Below are 14,438 nucleotides of genomic sequence, written 5' to 3'. Positions count from 1 at the left end.
TTGACTGAAAGGGATGTTTCTAAATGCAAGAATATTCCAGAACCTTTGATAAGCCAGGGGAAGCTGTCTACGTACCGAACTACTCTTGAGGTCAGTATGATTCTGCATTTCGAAACCAACAGGTCCCAAATTCAATTTAAATGTCATACTTAGCATTTTCATCTTACTGGAAAATCCAGAATTGGAAACTCATATTAGCTTGTTCCTTTGAAGTTCCAGAGCTCTGTATGTGCTCACATGAAGTTCTTAAAATCTACAACTCATTGCTTACATTAGGTTTGCCCTGTGCCAGTGTTAAATGCAAAGTGCAGGAAAAAAAGAGAGTTCATCTGACTGCCTGTAAGTCCCATCTTTTTATGAACAGTAATTGCTGTTAAGGTCTCAGAATGAATGGAAATCATACCTTTTGAACCCAAATTATTAAGAACTGCAGTACTAGGTTAAGAAAAGCAAAGAAGGGCAAATTGAAAGCATTGCTTTCACAAATATAAAATGTTTCCTGTTTCTGTGTGCACATATATATCTTTCAGGAAAAAAGTGCACATAGTTAGGATTATTAATTTAAGATGGTTAGGATGGATTCCAAGATGAAATAGTCTTCCTTTACTACTAAGATGTTAAATAACCCAAGATCAAGGATAGAGCTGAAATTATTGTTTTTTCTGTGATCGTAAAATATACAGAGTGAAGCCTTTTATCTTGTGACCTAGTGACAGGGGTCATAGGTTTGATTGTATTAGAGAAGGGAATGGATTTCCTATGAAAGCATAACCTCAGGAGCCCTAACCCTAAGAAGAATGTTAGACTTATTTTACTAAAAACTTCATTCTGAGTCTTTAAAAGCTGACAAACCACTTTTGAGTATGTCTAACCTATAAGCTTCTGTTTAAAAGAATTTTTTTGAAAAACTGTCACCGACAGAACGTTGCAAGTGGAGTTGTTTCTACAACTGCACTGGTACTTGCACTTGCCAAAGCCAAGCATAATACAGAGAAGCTGCTATGTAGCTTCCCCACACTAACGTGTCAACATCCCTTATGTTAAGCTAAATATTGCTTCAATATTTACATCCCTTTCGACTGAAGATTGCCAGTCATGCCAAATATGAGAGTACTCTTGTTAATCAGACTTCTAGGTTGGGCACAATGCAAATCAAGATAAGAGCTACAGAAGTTCATGACTAGACAATAAACTACTGGCTACCACATTCTACTATTAGAAATGACAATACCCTTAAAAAGGGGAATTGTACCAAATCAAAATCCATATTAATATTTTATTAAAATTAAATCACAGCAGTTAAAACACTAAAACCATGAAGCAAAGTTACCTTCTGCCATTCAAGTTCCTGTTTCTCTACAACAATTTTACTTATTTGTTCTTCATAATTAATCTCTGTTTCCTAGTTAAAAAAAAAAAAAAGATAAGTTTATGTAAGACAGTATCTGCAAATCAAACACCAACATAAATTGTATATTCACACTCTTCTTCCTTTACAGTCCAGTACACAAACCAGTATATGCCTACACACCGCTCAGCAAAAAAGGAAACAAAAGCTCTCTGGATGTGGTAAAATATGATGAGTTCAGCTGTTTTGGTCAGAAAATTTGCAGAATAAATAACTTGGACTGAAATGCACAGCAGAAGATTAGGAACTAGGATTATATCTATTTAAATTAGCAGGAAGAGTTCCCTCTTCAAACATATTCTCTTCTGCATCTTACAACAAAACCAGGCTCAAAGGGAATGAACGAGACTTGGTTTCACAGTTGAGAAATTATTGAATATTCCAATGAACTGAGTTAAAATACTGAGGAGAAATTCAGCAAGCTGCAATAAACGCTTCAAGAATCAATTGTTAGTCAGTGATACAGATAATCATGGTTAATGAGTCAGAATCTTTGGTACATCTCAATTATTCCACTCAAAGCATTGAGCCTTTAGTCTTGCTGACATCTCCCTGGACAACTGGAAAGTTTGTGTCAGCAATTACTTCTGTTATGAAAAAAAAGAAATATTTATCATAATCTTCTGTGCCAAGAAGGCTCCTGACCTACTACACCAAAGAAAGAAGTTAAACAGAAGTCATGGATAATCAACACATATTTTTGATAAGATGAGCTACCAGAAAATTCAAGAACAACACTAACAAAGTCCAAAGTTTCCCTCATAATCCAGAAGATGCACTAGTAGGTGCATTACATCTCCTGTTCTTGCAGAAGCACTATGTCAAGAATCAAACTATTACTGTGATAATAAGTGAGATCTGCTGATAGTCAGAAATGCTAAAAATTAATGGGAATTTTCCTGAAGCATTCTGGTGTTAGAGTCAAATTTTCATCACTGCAATCAAAAATGGAAGAACAACAGGTGCCCTTACAAACACTCATGGCTTCTTGCAAGAATGAGATTTAGGCTTTTGATGCATGTCATAAGCAATGCACCACTGTCCTGTTATTGCATACAGTCAAAATAATGAATATCATTTAAAGACCTAGAGAGCTACACTAATGTGTTGCTCCGAGCTTCAGAAGGTAAGACAGACTTCTCTTTGATGAATTGGTGCACCAGTCACTTTTATTGAGGTCTTGTGTTGGACACACTCCAACAAGGGCCAAACTGACTGTGTGAGGGTAAGAGTACTCCCAATACTTGAACTCTGGATTACTGTATTTAGATACATTATGTGCACCTTCATGCTTTTTTGAGTTCAACTTCCCCACTCAGTTTAAAACCTGCATTCTAAACTGATGAAAAAATAAGCACTCCTGAAATGACTCATACCCAACACCCCAGACTGTTGATCCTCAGGGAAATGGTTACAACTCAAAAAAAAAACCCCAAACCCAAACCAAAAACCAAACCCATTTATGGATATCTCTAGTAAAAAATTAAAAACAGGCTTCAAAGATTATTTTCTTGGTATTGGGTTTTAAGTAAAATTCTACTGAATTGCAATACCATGAACAACTATTACTTAACATGAGAGGAAAAAAAAAAAAAAAAAAAAAATCACCTCTGGATGAAGTAATAAATTTTCTGAAACTGTGAAAAAGCAAAACTGAGGTTCTTCCTCCTCCCACAGTGAAGCAAATAAGACAAATGTTTTGGCTACAAAGAATAAATGTTGTATCTTTAAGACATATACAAAATTTACAAAGAATAATATGTTGTATCTGTAAGAAATACAATTCTTTCCTAAACCCAGTACAAATGAGGGCTCCAAGTTTTTGATACAAGGATATTTACAACACTTCAACAGTTTGTGCAAAACTGTTTTAAAGAAGGTTTCACAGTGCAACGGTTTCTCACTTAGTATAATGTTTGATCCATAGCCCCACTGTACTATCAATAGAAATAAAATGGCAAAATATGTCCCAAGGTGATTTAAAATAGGTTTTTGACATTGACATCTTTTATAGGTTTTAGGGTCAAAACTGACTTCCTTGATTAACAGGCAGTTTACAGGCACATGTGTGGACAGAAATAACACACACTTCTGTGCACAGGAGGCTACTTCTAAACATTTCAAGAGATACTTGTAGGATCTAAGAACATGCCTTGTGAATTTTACATATAAAGTATTAAATATATATTTAAAATTAAAATTTGGCTCACAGAAACAGAGAAAAGTTGTTTAGCTTTTCTACTCTGATATGTAACAGTAGAATATAGATGTAGAAGAGACCTAAAGATTTCATATGTATTACAGTAAAAAAAAAATAAAGATAATTGAAAAGATTATCAATGCTTCCCAGTTCTGCCTTAACAAATAGTACTTCAGAGTTGCAATTAATTTGTTTTCTGATCATAATCTGTAAATACTGGAATAGAATACACCGCCCTAAGTTCTCTAGAGCGATAAAAACAAATGAGGTTGACTTACAGCTTCTCATAGAAGTGCGATCTTAGGAAATTTATGTCATTAAGCAACAAATGCTATTAAAATGATATATTATTAGCAAAAGCCTTGTTCGAAATTGTAAGAAGTAAGGATTATAAAATCTGACCCTAAAACACACCATATAAATTGTTCCTAAACTATATCAATAAGCACTGCAGTAGTATACTTCCCTAACTCCAGACTACATATTTCTACCCCTCTCCTGTGCAGGCACTAGCATATATAAGGGTATTTTCAGAGAATTTTGATCCCGTGCACAGATCTAGCCTCGAGAAACCCAAGAATCTGTGCCAGTGCAACAGAAGCAACAGTAACATGTTACCACAGGAAACGCAGGATGGACTTAGATCAACTTGATGGACAGAAAGTATAACTGCCCCCAGAATACTTCAAGTGCCAGCACGACTGAGTCCCAATACGCTTTTTCATAACATGCTACCTAATTTTTCAAGTATATATTCTGAAAACATGCAAACTAATCACACTGATTACTGCAGTTCTTCAGCTTCTATGCATATAACTGTCTCTCCTTTTCTCTGTAAACTCAACTAGTTTGGTGTATTTGTTATAAGCCAAAAGCTGAACTTTACAGCATCTAGAAAACAAACTCCAAACTGCAAGTAGCATTAGAAGCTATGAAGGTAAAGGGGTAATAGATTAAAATAAAAATTAACATGCGCACTGTGATTTGGACCTTGGTAAAATTTATGTCAAATAGATCACTCATTTCAGTGGTTGTTGAAGATCAACAAGTATCTACCCATATTAAACTAACCATCAAATAAAGGGAAAAGAATGTAGTATTTTAAAGGGGGCAACGTAGCAGATATTAGCATTACAAATTCTTGACAACTTCAGTTAAAATAGACTGGGCTTCCCGAAACACAACACTTAAACCTAAATGAAACCAATTTGGGGTATATATAAAAAAAAAGTAATTTTAGTACAAAACAACAAAAATATTTTATAAACAATGGAACTGGCAGACTATTTGTAATCAAGCATATACATCATTTCAATTTTAAAAAGTATATTTTAGATCCTAATGAGGACACTGAAAAGAAAATACAGAAATATATTTTTGTGTACTTAGTTTTACAATTGTTCTAAGAAAGAACATGTTAAAATTTAAGACATTTATAATTGTTAACTCCCATATCCATACTGAGCACTTCTAACTAAATCAATACAGTAACACAAATTTGCAAACTGCATTAAATTCCAGTTTAAGCGAGCCCTTTGCTTTGAGGGGATAAGAACAAAAGTTCTAAGTGAACAACACTCCTCCAACTCACTCCCAAATTATAAAGGAAAATCTGGAAGCTATCAAAAATGTGTATATATGTAACTACTGTTGAAAAAAATAAACATCATAAATACTTAAACTGAGAATGACAATTACATGATAAAAATGTTCTCATGTGAATTCGCTAACAATTATAAGCCTTATCCATCATTTTTACTTCTTTCAAAGGACATTTATAGTTTACCCATTTTGAATTGAAAGCTTTTAAAACTTGTGCGAAGAACTTTTTTTTTTGAAGTTCCACCAGCTGTTTAATAAGACAAAAACATTTTTGTTATACTTAGGAGAATAATATTGTATATAACTTTGATGAGGTATCAAAAAACCACAAAACCTTTAAAGTGTTCATTTTTTATTAGATGCCTTAGGACTACATGGATTTAAGTGTTTTTATAAAAAAGACTACCATAACAATAAAAGAGGAGTAATTTGATGGTTTATTTACTCGTTATAACCTTTAGAAAGTGTCAAGCCTTCTTTAAAGTGTTTGCTTCAGGCTGTAGTTTTACAAGATGGGCTGTGGATTGGTCAAGCCCCTCGATTCTTGACCCTGAACAGATTTAGGAACAGAGTACAGCTGGCTCATGTCCAAGCAGCCAAAACTGCTGCTAGGTACTTTTATTATCTTTTTCAAACTCATAATCTACCTCCTACAAAATTGCACATCCAATTTCTCATGCAGGTCAATCAAACAGTACTCATAGAAACTACAGCTGCTGATTGTTTAGTTCATGAAGTTCTAATTATGGTATGAAACAGTCGAGCACAACTTTTAGTAGACTGCAAGAATAACCTTCTTCAGTTTTGTTTCCAGGACAAATGTTAAAGGAAAATATTTATAACAGTTTTATTCAAACTTTAGTTCCTGATACAATATGTTTGGATCTTAGTAGTTACAAGAGTTAACCAAAACCTTTAGTAACGATATATTTGGGATGTATCCTAAAAACTCCCCCTTTCCAGAAGCAGAGAACCAGAAATGTATTCCAGCCACCTCTTTTCCTTTGGAAATCTTTCATTGCTCTGTTCTTGATTCAACTGCATAGGCTGTAAGTGCTCTATATTTAAATAAATCTCATCTATTGAAATATATTCCTTTAAATGCTTACACTGATACTTACAATGCTCTTCCCTCCAACTTCACGTAATCACTTACTAATCAAAAGCTGCATTATTTGCTGACCCAGAAGTTGCAAGCCAACATGCTCCTTACTGACTTGAGTAACAATGTTGTGTATGTCACAGTCATGAAATCCATAAACTTCAGTACAGCTTATTATTTTAGAATCACACAGTTACTTTCCCCTCTTTTTTAAATATCCAGCTTTCCTTGTTTCTGTCATTCTGCTAAAAACTACCCTAAATTTACACTTAAGCAGAAAATCCAGCTCTGTTAGGATTTTTTTGTTCTGTTTCCTCACAGACTGCGTTAGTGGTGTCTTGTTTGCCAGCTTCTAGGTAACAAACAAAAAAAAGCCACCCACATTTCTATTCTGTGTTATCATTTTTTCTCCTCCCACCCTGAATTTCCTTTTAACTCTGTCCTTCAAGAAAATGAAATCAAGCTCTTCACCATTCTTATTATCTGTTAGCAGTTAGAATTGTTGCTTGCAATAAATCTCACCAAAATCTTTCATTTCCCTAGTATCCTTTATTTCTAGAAAATATTTGTCTTACTTTCTAAAATAGTAATTGTCCTCATGAATAGAAACTTCAAAATACAATATTAAAACATTTCTTCCTTTCATGATTCTATGCTCATCCTACGTAACAGCCTGAAAATAACTTAAAACTAAGATCTCTAATTAAAAAAAAAAATAAATATATATATATATATATTTATGCAAAAGTTTCATTCAGCCTCACGTTTCTTGGTCACTGTATATTACTGTTTCCACAGAGCTGCCTATACAGCTACAGCAGGTGCCTCTGATGCCCTTTTTAACTTCTCTGCTATTCCACACATGTGTAGGTGGTTCTTCTGTAGAACAAGCCTCCAACAAGGTTTAGCTTTAGGTCTATTGTAATGCTTCTGGGTTTTTTTAGGCCTAGATACAGGACAACTAATATTACTGTTATGATCACAACTGGCATGTCCACCAATATTGTAATACCACTAATAACTCAAGTTTAGTCCTTCTGCTTTGCTCCTTCTGGTAAGGAAGTTTATGGTTTCATCAACTTTCTTCACTTCATACATCAAAAAGCAATTTGCCTTTTGGGCCCAAGTGACATTTCCAAATACTAAGGTATACTGCAACATTCAATTTTCATCTCAACACTGAACTTCACTTGCCCATTATATCTGTGAAACACTGCTAAACAGACGAGTTACCTCAGCACAATTACGTACATCTCTTCCGTTCCGTTCCAGACTCACTCAGGTATGGGCTATACTCCACAATGTGCTATACAGTGCTACGCTGTGCAGTACAAACCCCTTCACAGGTGCCAGAAAGCAGAACTACATTTTAGGAATCATGGAATCACAGAATGGTTTGGGCTGGAAGGGACCTTAAAGACCATCTAGTCCCAACCCCCCTGCCATGGGCAGGGCCACCTTCCACCAGCCCAGGTTGCCCAAAGCCCCGTCCAACCTGGCCTTGAACCCTTCCAGGGAGGGGGCAGCCACAGCTTCTCTGGGCAGCCTGTGCCAGGGCCTCACCCCCCTCACAGGGAAGAATTTCTTCCTTATAGCTAATGTAAATCTGCTCTCTTTCAGTTTAAAACGGTAAGCCCTCATCCTGTCCCTACACTCCCTGATACAGAGTCCCTCTCCAGCTTGCCTGTAGCCCTCTAAGTACTGGGAGGCCAGTATAAGGTCTCCCTGGAGCCTTCTCCAGGCTGAAACCCCAACTCTCTCAGCCTGTCGTCACAAGGGAGATGCTCCAGCCCCCTGATCAACTTCGTGGCCTCCTCTGGACCCACTCAAGCAGGTCCGTGTGCTTCTTATGTTGAGACCCCAGAGCTGGACACAGCACTGCAGGAGAGGGGCTCATGAGAGAGGAGCAGAGGAGAAGAATCCCCTCCCTCGCCCCGCTGCCCACACGGCTCTGGGTGCAGCCCAGCACACGGGTGGCTTTCTGAGCTGCAAGCACACATTGCTGGCTCACAGGCAGTTTTCCATCCACTGATACCCCCAAGTCCTGCTCTCCATCCACTCATCACCCAGCCTCTATTTGTGCTTGGGATTGCCCCCTTGCCCTTGGCCTTGTTGAACTTCATGAGGTTCACACAGTCCCCCCTCTCCAGCCTGTCCAGGTCCCTTGGGAATGGGACAGAGTAGTTAAGGGTGAGCAAAACTCCTTCACATCCTCCCTCTAAGAAAACCTAGAAATAGACCACTGTGCTGGGGAACTTGAATTAGGATAGTCAAATCACAACAAAGGTAGAGTAAGAGGAATTGAGATAAACTTGCTTAAATCTGAAAGGAAGAGTTCATACAGCTCTGTAGCACTAGGGTGAGCTACAGCAACCAGAAACAACACAAGGTGAGGTGTTGTGAGAGCCATCATGTCTGCATAATAACAACAGACATGATTCAGGTTTGTCTCTTTTAGCAAATAAGTAAATATTCTTCTCATATTTTCTTTCTCAATGACTGCTCATCCATCAGCATGGAAGTGGGTAAGCACAAAAAGGAGGCCTAATTTACATCAAACAGAAGGCAGAAGACAGGGACAGGAGCTAGGAAAACAGGGAAAAGAAAGAGGGGGAAAAAAGCATTACAGGCAGGGAAGAAGACTACAGTCAATAACAGCAAAATGACAGGACCAACTAGCCTTTAAAGAATATTCCTGTTCACAACACGGAACTGATTCCAGAAGACTTGAGACCCTGCATTCCTGTGCTGTGAGCACAGGTAGGAAATTCCCTGGCAAATCAGACCCCTCCTCCCCGCTCTGGTGACTGATTTTAAGACCATCTGCTATGTCAACATACTGCTTTGGCTCAAGCAAGGGAGAAGTTTTCTATAGTGCTTCACAGTGAACAGTAGGATGGTAACTATTGATGTCAATATGGCTTCAATTTACAAAATTCAGGGATGAGGAGATTCCAGGGTTCTAAAAGGAAATATTTAAATAATCCTATATTAAAATATTTACTTGAACACAGAAAATGTTTTTATGCCCTTTCTAATTCTAATGTTCTTTAATACAACATAGTTTCCTTTTATAGTAAAAAAACATTACCTGGTGAGAAATATGAGAAAATTTGAGAGCTGGAAAACCGTTTCTTCAAAAGTATTTTAGTTAAAAGATAAGCACTACCAAGTTCCATATCATAACTGTCCAAAGAGAAAAGAGCAAAATCTATTCTTTGTAATCTTTACTGAACAGAAGAGCATCAAATCTTATAAACTCAAGGCACAAATGACAGTATCTCTAGTATTAGCCAGACTTTGTGATGCCCCAGTTAACACCAGAAAGAGCCTCAACAAGCGCTTGTTTTCAGCTATGGAAACAGGTCACTGAAACTTATCCTTTGCACCAAAGAAATACATTAGTAAAATTTTAAAAGTCATTACTGAGATTTATCTTTCTTGTGTTCAGGTAATCAACACCTACACAGCTCCAACTGCTACTAAAACCACCCATATCCCCAGGGCATTAGAGTACATTCCTATTGAAGCAAGGAAGAATTTCCTTGATTTCTTATGTTTACTTGCTTTTCTGACTAAGGATGGGTTTTTTGTATCTAGGACAAGAAAGAACATCATTCAATACACCATATACGTGCTTTCTTGATCTTGTAAACATTATCCTTAAACCTGATGTCAGTTGTCCTACATGCATTGTACTTCAGAAAGCATTAAAGACTTCCAATTTCACCTACTATGCCGCAACTTTATACTGTCAAAATTAATTATATTTATCCCTTAAGAATCATCTCTTATTACTCAACAAAATGAACTCAGCAGAGCAAGGCTGACAGACTTTGGAACAAAGTGAATGGGATGCCCACTACTAAAGAATCACTGAGCTGGTTGGTGCTAAAGCTAAACTGGCAAAAAAATAGAAGGACATTCAAACTATTGGTGTGTGAAGTAATCCCTGGGGGGTAGGGAAAAGAGAAATATAATTTTTTGTAGCTTTTAATTACATACATATTCATATTAAGAACAAAGACTCTAAGAACACCAAAGGAATAACGTGAAGCTGTATCAGGTATAACAATTTAAGCAATGTATTCTCCAGAATAAACATGCACAGCTACCATTAACTGGGATTTCATCTGTAAAATAGCAAGTCACTCATGAGCAACTCCTCTAAATTATTTTTATTTTGAGAGTTTAGCTAGATGTTTAGTGAAAAGTGAAAAAGATAGATGCTTTGAAGTAACTCAAAACATTTATTTAAATAAGCATATTTGGAAAAATGAAATTTCTACTTTAAAATAGTCTCCTATGGTATCAGCTATGGATTGTATCAAGTCTCTCAAAAACAGTTAATATTTAACTGCCTTGAGTTTAATTTTTATCTGTCTAGCTTCGCATAGATAATTTCATCTGCAAATTTATTTTTATTAATTTGAATTTATACTGCAGTACAACCAACCATTCAAGGCAGTTTATTAAACTCAAAATACATGATAGTTCCTGCCCTGAGGAGACTCCTGTCTAAGTGTCAAGCAAGACCAACAATGGGAAGAAAACCAGAAGTGAACAGAAGTAAAATATCTTGTCTAAGGTCAAGCCACAGGTCAAAGACAAAACTGAGAGTAAATCCACTATCCTGGCTATACCGCCTCCATCAGGCTATCAGTCCACTGTGAGCCTCACAAGCAACTTGGGAAGGAAGTGGCAAAAGTTGTAAGAGACCAGCAGAAATTTTACTTCACTCTTATGCAGATGATACAGTTTAAGTTTACGTGCTTCGCTCTTGTCCATGGAAAAGTTACCACGGTGCAAGCCAAGTACTGTAATTCTCTGAGATGGCACTGTATTTCAGTCTGTGCGCTACCTTTTTCTCAGAGTTGCTTATAAATTTACAGAATAACCTCATGTTGGTTGAATCTGTAAAAGAATCATAGCTAAAATCAGGAGAGGATTTTTGTAGGGTTTGCCTTTTTTTTTTTTTTTTAAGAAAGAACATCCATACAGAGTTCTCCTTTAAAAAATAAAAATGAATGGCGGTAGGCATGGCCATACTATTCTATAACTCTCTTGTTCAAAATATTAATATTTTACATTCCAGTTTTCAAACATACTAAGCAAGCAGCCCTGAACTGATTGTTAAAGCAAAGCAAATAAAAATGCATTCAGGGATACTTTAAGATTTCAAATTGACTATCTGTAAAATGCTTCACATTTTTTTAACTTAAATTTCTAACTACAAACAGGTAAATATATTTTTTTGGGTGGGGTGGTGGTGGTGAAGGAAGGCACAGACATTTTAGAAATTCAGGGCTATGCCTTAACTATGGAATTGGCTCATGGCATTAGCATCAATTTTGAAACTAAAAATACCTTTAAGCCAAAAGTTTGCTCACTATCCTGAGGCAACCTTTTATAAAATCACAGTCACATACTCCTGTAGTATAGCAGACACAAAACAAACAAAACAAAAAATCCCCAAAGATGAAACTCCATAGCCCTCTATAAACATTTTAAGCTCTGACCACGTTCGTTAAAAATGCAAAGTTATCAATGTAAATAGCATTCAGCTAACAGATCTTACAAGGAAAAGTACACTCCAATTATTATTATTATAAAAGTTAAATTCTTCAGTCTTTACTTTTTAACACAAAATTAAACTAGACTAAACACCACCATTGCAACAAAAGTCTTGGGATCAGACTGTGCTGAATTTCAGCAATACTGCACCAAGAAAGTAGGATCACGCAGCTTTACCTTTGGATTTTTTTTTTTTTATGGCAGTCATTCTTTTGTTTATGTTTTTTAAAGAGAGGATATTATAGCATTTAACTTAGATCAAAATAAACATAAATCAAGCATGTCATCAATACTAATATTTTAAAGGTAATAATACATATCTTTTGAACGGGTCAAATACATGAAATTTAGAAAGATATACTTTAGGTCTTTCAAAAAACACAACAGTTTTGAAACACTAAGGAGAGAAATAGAAACAAATGTTCACATACACACAACTGAAAAAGCAACCACAGAAAAATATAACTAAAAAATTAACTACAGAAATATATAGTTGCCTTCGACAACACAATTTTACCTTAGCGCTACAAGATGATTCAACTCATATTTCAAAAACAAAACACCTCCACCCCAATACTCAATATGCTATTACTGTACAGCTCTAGCTTTAGAGCTTAGCAATATAAAAATGGTGAAATAAAATGCATTCGGTTATCACCCTAGCTCTTTGCCTTCTTCAGTGTTCTGAAAAGCACAGGGAAACAGATAAAAATAAGTCAAAAATCACTGCTCTTCTGACAAATGGTAAATCAATCTATGAAATGAGAAAGACTTATATGGACTTGGCAATGACTTGGGATTCTCCTTCTTTCCTTTTCATATCAAAGCCTGCTCATAAAGAACTACAGTGAAATACAAAAGTTTAATGCAGATTATTTTTGTCAATAGCCTGGTGATCAGCTGCAGCAGCTTTGTACGTTATTATGTTGTCTTTGTGCTGTCTACAGAGAAATTTTTAATACAGACACTGACTAAACCTGTGATATCTTAAAACAAAATCCTACTTGGCAAATTACTTAATACAGCATCAAGTTTACCCATACTCATGCAACATTTTCTATGATTACATACAAGAAAGCAGAAATAAGACAAAGAAACACTAAAAACCAATATAAATACATTTACCCTTCTTATTCGCAGTTCTTCTATTGCCTCCAGTAAACTTGTTTTAAAGTCCAACAGTCGAATGGAAAGCAATGTCTCTGATGGGCTTTGAAGAGTAGAGTCAAGTGCCTGTGTTTTAAAGTCTTCATCCATTCTTCAAACTTGTTTCTGCAAAATAAAAATGTGTATTTCCTCTCCAGTTTATCTTTAAGAGAATATTCAAACTGCAAAACCTGAAAATACGGAAGCAAATTCTTTTTGCAAAGAGTAAAACTACTAGTTATAACCATTATGCAATTAACAATATTTTCATTTAAAATTAGTGTGCGATACTGTAAAAGAAAAAAAAAACAAACAGCTTTATCATTAATTCACTGCATTCATTTCTTTTTCCTCTTCATTTTTGGCATGGTTTTAGTTTTAAACAAAGACTGTGATAAGCATGACAAAGGAAGTAGTGCGGGTTTTTTTTCCAGAGCTACTGCCCTGCACTGGCATGAAGATACTGCAACACATTAGGCCTACACGAAAAAGTAACCACCTGTCTTCAAGATTTCAAAAATCACAACACCAGCTCAATTTTAAAGACAACCTTCAGACTACCTTCAAATTATGAACTAAAGGCAATATTCAGGGTTTCTGCTTCTGATTTTTAACAAGAAAACTTTCTGGTTCTGTTCCCACAAGATCAAGTATTAAAATGTTGTACTCTAAGCTAGCTACATCAACTGTTGTCAGGCCAGGATTTATGCCAACATAAGATCCAGGTGTCTCTGTAGGGACAAAGCATGTTTGTTAGTGACATCAGAGATGATTACAACACTCAGCATTTGATTTACAAAAAGATAACAACTGTACATATTTCAGCTGTGCTTTCCAGATTATATTTTTTTAATATTTGAGACTGAATTTCCACCAGTCCACTAGAATACATATTGCTATCCCTTCCCAGAGACACCCCATGGGTGTTTCTGGACTAAGAATTAAAGAGGTAGGGGTAGAGCACAGGAGTTATGACTGACCTGGCCACTGCCACAGAACCCTTAGGAAGGAATTCCTGCAGGATGAACAGAGACCTGGTCTGTATCACGGGGCCATAACAACTACAAATCAGAGCTCACCACTTTTTCTGCTGTTGTCTAAATAAAACCCTAACATAGATCAAATTTAAGCTGCTTGGTCATGGATAATAGATTGATTCCCTGCTTAGCTGCCCCACCACAGAAGTTATTCTAAGTTACTAAAATAACGGCTTTGCTAAAAAAAAAAATTTAAAAATAATCAGGCTCATTTTTGTCTTCCATTTTAAAACATATGATTAATAATGAACTGTCCGATATGAAATATTTCTATAAGTTCTTTTGTCAGTGTCAAAATGTTTATGTCTGAAGAGGCAGTAAATAGAAGTCTGAAAAAGAACCGTGTACAAACATGTACCACTTTGGGCA

The 14,438-nt window shown here is 36.0% G+C and overlaps 1 protein-coding gene across 3 annotated transcripts in view; it reads right to left on the bottom strand.

Annotated features, from left to right (window-relative positions):
- CCDC73 (coiled-coil domain containing 73) overlaps nucleotides 1-14,438 on the bottom strand; it is a 78,853-nt gene that overhangs the window by 44,200 nt on the left and 20,215 nt on the right. For 2 of the 3 annotated variants that reach the window (XM_074918214.1, XM_074918215.1), the window contains exons 3-4: nucleotides 13,012-13,158; nucleotides 1,331-1,402 (exon numbers count right to left, since the gene is read on the bottom strand). In XM_074918214.1, coding sequence (XP_074774315.1) covers nucleotides 1,331-1,402; nucleotides 13,012-13,143 — 204 coding nt within the window. In that variant the 5' untranslated portion in view covers nucleotides 13,144-13,158. Of the gene's footprint in view, nucleotides 1-1,330; nucleotides 1,403-13,011; nucleotides 13,162-14,438 lie in introns of those variants that run through there. The other variant, XM_074918216.1, reaches the window with a different exon arrangement.

The sequence above is a fragment of the Athene noctua genome, chromosome 14 (assembly GCF_965140245.1).
Source record: "Athene noctua chromosome 14, bAthNoc1.hap1.1, whole genome shotgun sequence".
In the NCBI taxonomy this organism is placed as follows: domain Eukaryota; kingdom Metazoa; phylum Chordata; class Aves; order Strigiformes; family Strigidae; genus Athene; species Athene noctua.
The sequence above is the reverse complement of the archived record's forward strand: the minus strand, read 5'-3'. Positions and strand labels throughout refer to the sequence as shown.